This window comes from Arachis ipaensis, chromosome B05 (genome assembly GCF_000816755.2).
Source record: "Arachis ipaensis cultivar K30076 chromosome B05, Araip1.1, whole genome shotgun sequence".
In the NCBI taxonomy this organism is placed as follows: domain Eukaryota; kingdom Viridiplantae; phylum Streptophyta; class Magnoliopsida; order Fabales; family Fabaceae; genus Arachis; species Arachis ipaensis.
In genome coordinates, this window is record NC_029789.2 from 5,706,901 (window position 1) to 5,714,647 (window position 7,747).

A 7,747-nucleotide genomic window follows, 5' to 3' on the forward strand; every position below is an offset into this window, starting at 1 on the left:
GTCAATGTTATATTATTAATATATAATAATTTAATGAATGAAACTATGTTAACGAAATAAATAATATTAGGTGAAAAGTTTAACTTGAAAAATAATTCATCAATGTAGGTTTGAACTATTGAAAATGTTTGGTATATCTTGATTATTGATTCTTGATTATTTATTATAGTTTAGTGAATTTATGAATTTTGCTTCTTAATTATTGGCTATTGTTCATTGATTGTTGACAATCGGTAGTGTTTAAGTTAATTGTTGATGGATAGAGTTTGTGGCGCATTCAAGTTATAAATGAAACTCTGTCAAAATTCATAAAAATCTCTAATCATAATAACGTGTTACACAGGTCTCAGCAAAGTGGGGACGACGCCAGTGCCTCTACTGCTTCAGCCATTCGATCCCGATGAGGTTTGGCGCGAGACCGCCTCAGCGCCGTACAAGATCCACGGATACGGTTAGGGTTGTTATTCGTCAGCAGCCTCCGCACCTCCACGTTGAGGCCATTGTCTGTCTCTACCACTAGTCGAGCCGTCGATCCCAAGGAAGGCATTGATTTGAGGATGCAGGTGCAGAAGCTCACCCAGAGCCTTCACGAACAGGCTCAGGAGCTGACCGAGACTCGGAAGAGGTATCAAGAGATCCTCACACATGTGAGAGACACAGATGACCTCAGGCTGGAGTGGAAGGAGCAGATGGAGCAGCTGGAGCGGCTTCAGCAGATGGCGGTATACCAGGCTCAAATGCGCGCCAGTGGGAGCGGTCTTGCTGGTGGGACACAATAGTGTATGACAGCAGCTCACTTATCTTCATATTCATATGCATTACATCTACATCTACATCTTCATCTGCATCTACATCTTCATCTGCGACTTCGTCTTCATCTTCACTGCAAATCTGTTTTTTTTGGTGATTCACTACCATCCTGTTTGGTGGTTTCTTTTTCTTTTTCTTTTTCTTTAGTTTGAGTGGCTTTTTGAACATTATACATCTCAGCAACCTGTAAAAAGGGATTAAAGCATGTCAAAAGAATCAAATGTTTCCATTTGTTACTATTATTATAACATGAGAAATGCTCAAAACCTTTGCACACATAAGTCTTAAGTTGACTAAACAAGCTCATCACAAAGCATTCTTCCCAACAGGGCAACAGATTATGAAAACTAATTAACCACAGTAATTATCTAATTGATTAATTTTGTCAATTGACTTAATGCACCCAACTTGGATGCTACAAGTTTATGTAAGAACTTGTGAAGATTATACTTTACCTGCTCAGATGATGAGGCCTGCTCGGGTGTTTTGTCAGGTCGAACTCGAACTAGCCGTGGGAATCTAAGAGATATGCCCTTTAGGGGGGGGAGGGGGGAAATACAGAGATACACCATTAAAGCCTGTCAATGAAAGTTAAATGCAGCAAGTACTAAAAATAGTAATAAAAAATACAGGACAAAATTCTGTTTTAGTCTCTGACGTTTTGAGTTAAGTTCTAATTTTGTTTCTAACATTGAAATGTCAAGTTTTTTTCACAAATGTCTTTGTCATATTTTAAGTCTTCTGGTTAAAACTAAAATTTTTTCTTTAAAAAATTTCCCTTTTCCTCCATCATTATCATCTTCTAGGCAGTGACCAACAATTGTAATTGTGGTTGGTGGCTGTAGCTGTGGTTGTAGTGATTTGGTAGTAAAAATGATGGAAGAATAAGGAAAAAAAAAGATAATAATAGAGGGAAAAGGATATTTTCGGAAGAAGTTTTAATTTTGACTATAGACAAAAATAGAACGAAATAAGACGTTTCGAAAAAACTCTGACATTTCAAAGATACGATATTAAGATTTAACCCAAATGTTAGAGACTAAAACAGTATTTTACCCCAACATGAATAACCAAAACGAGAAACCAAAAATTGTAATGTTTTTATAATCAATTAATTGTTTCTACTTTCTAGTACCTTATCTGAATCTACTATGCCCACTGCAGCTCGGTGAACTGGGCTGATGGTCAAATCTGCAGCTTTCACCTCCCACACCTGAATAAATAAATAAGATAATACATGATCAGAAGTATTCCCTACAAGTTAAATTGCGATATAACACTATACTTAAGGAAATATAGTTTAAGTGCTACTTATCAATGGGCATATAGTACAGTAATAGAAAATGACCTCATATCTTCCATTTAAGCAATAGAAAGAAGTGTGCAGTATTCCAATAATGGCAAACGACAACTCATTGACAGAACTGGAGAACAAGAACAAAATTACCAAGGGCATACAACACTCTTACCTCACTAGCTTCAAACCAGACATCAGGCTTCATTTTATCTCCATATCGATAGTATCGCTGAAAATCACTAGTAATATTAGGCAGGATTCAAACCAGGTTCAAAGAGGAACAAGAAATGGAGGTACCTTTGGCCCAGGAATCACTTGAGAACCAAGACTTTTAGAACGCTCTTCGAGCACTTCTTCAGTAAATCCCGTTCCTACTCAGTAAAAATTTCAAAATATAAGACAATTAATTTTAAGAAACAAAGGAACTCAACAGTGACTTAACAACATCCGATCACTCACCAATCTTACAAATACTTTGAAATTCTTCGTTATTGTAGTCATAGCAAGCAAGAAGAAAAGCACCATAGACTCCTACAAGACATCATTCAGCTTTCATTTCAAACCACTTTGAGCTCAGTCTGCAATATAGCATTATGTAGAAAATTCCTATGGCATACATGATATTGACAAGACAACATTGGAGGTAGCTGTTCTGCAATTAATAATAAAAGTAACATACAATACAGGCATCAGCATATCATGAAGAGTATACTTTATGATCACCTGTACGTTTCCCACGTCCGTGGAATGCAGCTATAGGTACCAAATCTATCGAGTCCCCTATGCTGCACATTAGAGAGAATGAATAAACAGAAATCCAGTAAAATTTAAGAGACTTAAGAAGTTAAATATTACACCCTTACTTATCCAGATAATCTTTCTTCAGTTTTAGCCAATTGTTTGACCGATTGGAAGGTTCATATGTAGAATCTTCATTTAAAGTTTTAATGATTAATCCCTCACAGCTGCAATTCAAGGGACAAGGCAAATGACAAAATTAAACATAAAATTGGGTTATGGAAAAATAGAAGTGATGAAATTTCTAAACAATTAAAATTAAATAGAATCAATAGGAGACCTTGATCCAACAGCTTTGTCGAGAAATTTCTGAATTTCCTCGGTGTCATTTGATGTTATTGCCGTTGCATACTGAAAAACTCCAGTTTCTTCTTCAAAAGAGGCATAAAGATGCTGCAATGAGAAAACAAGCACTTGTCAACATATTGTTCTTTACTTCTTGTTTATACAAGAACTCAAGAAGCCTATTAAAAGTTAGGCATAAAAGTTCACAGCATCTACACGAGATTCACAACTTTGGAACTTTTAAGAAACAGCATAGAAAAGTGATCCACTTGACCTCCCCAGAAAGCAAAAAGCCTTGCCCAAACTCTTTAGTTCAAATTGGATTCCACTTCATTGTGTGAGTATTTACTAAAAGGGCATAAGCTATTGGTATTGGTCAATGCCAAATCTTTCAACTAAAGTACACCTGCCGAAGTACTACATTTAATTTCAATCCAACACACCTCTGCATCGCCTGCACAATATTCTGGCTCAAAGCCATCCAGCCCCATGAGAATATATTTATAGACCTCAGTTTGACAGTACTTGTGGAATCAAATCCTTATCACTAAGTTACAACCTCTTAGCAATGCATTAGCCTAGCACAAGAACTGCATAGTATATTTAGTTATATCCATGTAAAGGTGTGCCAAGACAAGACACTAACTCAACCTACACTTTACAGTGAATGTACTACTTATTGATGCCTTAAAGTTTTGTCTTAAACACCAGAATAACATCTTAGGGTTTGACCTTCAGCTAACCTTATAATAATATATTTACAAGATAAAGGAGACAATAAAATGAAACCATCGGCAGAGCAGAGATAAAAGCTGTACCTCTCTACGGATTTTCAGGTTATCCTGAAGAAGTACTCGGCCATTAAGATACAGTATATCAAAAGCAAATATGCAGACGTCAACCTTTATATTATCCACAGATACATTTTTACGAGGCCGAGTAGTAAGATCCTGTCAAGATATTAGGTCATAAACATAAGTCCAATCTCAACTACTTAACATAAAATAAAAGTAATTGCATCATCTAGACAGGTAAGACAGCAAGAGGCGATTATTAGCACAAAAGAATGTATTACCCACACAGAAAAGAACCAGCATGAAGTGTACCTGGAAAGGACGGATGGTCTGTTTCTCACGATTATATCCAACAATTTCACAATCAAGAACAAATGATGATACAGTTGATTTCTTTAACCTGTTCATTGATGGCAAATATCAAAATCAATTAAGTTGAAGAAATTTTTGAAGCAGTTGGTGCAATGATTTCAATGTAATCATAACAAAGAATGTTGATAATAGAAGTATTGATGATGACCCAAAAAAATGTTACTAGTCCTCAATTATAATATTTCCAACTCAGTTTTCTTCACCTTGAAATTGCAGCAACAACATCAGGAAACTTCCCAGTATTCCGCTCAGCATTTCTACTATAAATCTCAACTGAACCATTTTCCATGTAATGTACCTGTCTCAATAAAGTTAATGTTATTGCACATATATAAATAGATAATACTGTGCAGTGTATTTCCAACAGAAAATTTGAACATGAAAGTGTCACCTGGGCACGCTCTCCATCGTACTTGTATTCACAAGTAAACTGCACATCTTGCAATGAATTTAGAATATCAGAGATACCCTTCCTCGGTTTTGACAGCATAGGTCCAACTGGAATACCAGGAGTAAAATTACATGTTGATGGAAGTTTCCATACACCATGTGTAAGAAGTGCAGATACTATTTCGTCATAGACAGGAAGAACAGAATAGACTTGTTTAACAATTTTTACAGCCTGATGAAAAAAAGAAACCAGAAATAAACAAAAAGGAAATAAAGAAAGAATCACTTCACTAAAGTGGTAGAGCCTATAACTTAATACATAAGAACCACGAAAACGTTGTATCATCATATAGTGCTGAAATGCTAATGCAACCCACAATAGACATCGTCAGCACTCCAGCCTCACAAGAATGAGCTTTGTATACTGATTAACTCCTTGCACCTTGTAACACCCAAACCAAAAGACAAACTCTTTGCATCATATTTCCCAAATTTCAACAACCACAATGAGATTAACTTACCTCTTCCAAAGGAGACTTAATACCAGCAGGTGGTTTAGAATGTTCTTCACTCTGTACTGCTGCTTGGCCTAATGCAGCTAAGAGAGTTTGCTCAGCCACACCAATCCGCAATTTTCCCTAGAAAACAAACCCACAGTGTGATTAATATTTAATATGGAGAAGTAAGCCTTCTGTATTTTTTCAATAAAGCAAAGCTTCAACCTGTAGAAAACGGATAAGATATTGAGGTTCGCAGTCAGTTGCAGAAACAAGAAGTGCCTTTATATGATTCTTTTTCTTCATTTGACTGTCTCTTCCAGATTCCTGTATACATTAGAAGTAAGGACAAATTGAGGGAATCCTACCAACATTCAGCTCTCAACCAAATAAATAATAATAATGAAAAAATCTTCCAAATCCCCAGATACTTGTCTTTCATTCTCTTACAATATACGAAATATGCCTATTAATATCCAACATAATCACCAATTAGAGAAGAATTGACCTAAAGACCAAAAATACATAAAAATCTTTAATTAGTCATGATAGAAAACAAGCCTCTTCCAACCATGATTCAGTATCAACAAATGAGTTGAGATAAGGACAATATTCCGGAAGGATGCTAATAAGTCAAGTTCCAATATTTTAAATATAAGAATAGGATCGGATAAGGATTTTTGTTGTTTCTCAGGTGTTTGAAAGAAAATTAAACCTCTAGAAAAACACTAAACACTAACATGTCCCTACATCTTATAACAAAGCACGAGCTTGAGAAAGAGGGAAGGTGTTGAAAACCTTGGCAATGCTAATTGCACAACATACAAATATGACAAAATTTCACCTTGGCAATAAGACGGAAGGTGTTGAAAACCTTCCTAATAGTCAGAGCCTCAGGTTTCCGCATCATGGACTGAGATGAACGGCACTCCTTGGCAACTTTTCCCAAATCACCCACTTTCTGCCAACAACAAACAACAAGAAAACATTCATCCTAAAGCAAAATGGCAACTCATCAAACAATCCCCATTGGGAAAGAGACAGTCAAAGACTACAAAACCCAAAAGAGTCACCTGATACAGCTTCTTGATTTTGGATTCAGTTCTTCCAGTCGCCTCAGCAAGTGCCTTAATAATGGAAGTCTCGCCAATTCCCAATTCTAGCCCTTCATGCGCCGGAGCAACCCTACCATGCATTTAAACTAACTTAATTTGCATCCAAAGCACTTTAAAATAATAAAGAATCTTAAAATGAAAGTTAAATTTCACAACTTTTGAATGAAAATGACACTCTTGGAATTAAAACACTTACCTCTTCGCCAAGAGATAAATCAGAGGCACAAGATCCTCAGGGGTAGAGTATATCACAGTCTTCATCAAATTGCACGCAATATCTGTCATCTTGATTCTGCCAGGCTCCAGAGAAATCATGTGAAGCGCCAACGCCAGTAACGAGAACGGCACAGGCGTGCCCTTCTCCCAACAAGCCACTGAGCTAGGATCGAATTTCGAAGGCTTCGCCGTCAGCTGCGGAACGCGCTTCTTCAGCTCCTGCAAGGCAGATGAAGAAGACACGTGGCGAGTCTTGGTCGGAGTAGGGCCTTCTTTCTCCGGTTCTACGTTAGGGTTTAGCGTGGAGGTTGGAGTGGGGAGAGTGGAGGATGAAGGTTTTCGCTTCTTGGAAGAAGAAGCAGTTGGTTGCTGCGACTGCTCGGATTTCTTCTTCTTGGCAGCGGCGGACGCGGCGGCGCGGGCACCGGACATGAGAGCGTCGAAGGCGGAGGGTGGTTTGGTCATTGTGCGATGGGGGAAGGGAGAGAGAGAGTGTGAGAGGAAAGAGAAGAAGGAGATGCGGAAAAGGAGAGAAATTCAACCGAAATTGGGCGGCAGAGTGGTGGGTTGAAGAAGCATGGGCTGCATGGCTGGAATGCGAGCATCAACGAGAGAGAGAGAGTGCTGAGAAATGTGTGATGATATAAGTACGGTTTAACGCGGATCGGATCGAAAATGGTCAAAATTTTGTTCTGATCTACACTAAAATTATAGAATGAGATCGAATTCAATATCTGCAGTTTTTAAAGTTGAATTTGATTGTGTGGATCAGATCAGATATTAGATATATTCGTAAAATATAAAAATATTTTTGAAAGCTTATTTTTATTAAAAAATATCAATAAAATTTATTTTTTTATTTTTTTAAATATGTTTACTTTTTTTAAATAATAAATTAAAATAATACAACATATATGATAATTATTAGTTGAAATAAAATATAAAAAGAATATTTACTTATTTATTTTTTTATTTTTGTGGATACGCGGATATGCGGATACCAACATAAAATCCGCAAATCCGATCCGATTAATGTGCGGATCGGATCCATATCCACACTTTTCGGATTGGATTCAGATAAACACCGTGGATATGCATATTGGATCCGATCCATGAACACCCCTAGATATAAATGGCGGGAACAACACTACTTCCACTTTTCTACTAAATAGG

General features: G+C 36.9%; 1 protein-coding gene across 7 annotated transcripts; it reads right to left on the bottom strand.

Annotated features, from left to right (window-relative positions):
- LOC107642653 (DNA ligase 1) lies at window positions 769–7,131 on the bottom strand. 7 transcript variants are annotated; one of them, XM_016346065.2, is made up of 18 exons: window positions 6,555–7,130; window positions 6,317–6,428; window positions 6,088–6,204; window positions 5,469–5,570; window positions 5,268–5,384; window positions 4,748–4,978; window positions 4,560–4,654; window positions 4,297–4,384; window positions 4,009–4,140; window positions 3,186–3,298; window positions 2,971–3,072; window positions 2,831–2,892; window positions 2,567–2,638; window positions 2,405–2,478; window positions 2,280–2,336; window positions 1,946–2,023; window positions 1,266–1,388; window positions 769–994 (listed from the first exon to the last, which is right to left on the bottom strand). In XM_016346065.2, exons 1-18 carry the CDS (start codon window positions 7,037–7,039, stop codon window positions 881–883), a joined length of 2,274 nt encoding a protein of 757 aa, XP_016201551.1. In that variant the 5' UTR covers window positions 7,040–7,130; the 3' UTR covers window positions 769–880. The 7 variants fall into 7 exon arrangements, 3 of the variants coding, with proteins under 3 accessions (XP_016201551.1, XP_016201552.1, XP_020978563.1); XM_016346066.2 differs by having other exon boundaries at window positions 773–994; window positions 1,266–1,343; window positions 6,555–7,129; XR_002362313.1 differs by having other exon boundaries at window positions 867–994; window positions 1,266–1,343; window positions 2,280–2,346; window positions 2,820–2,892; window positions 6,555–7,131.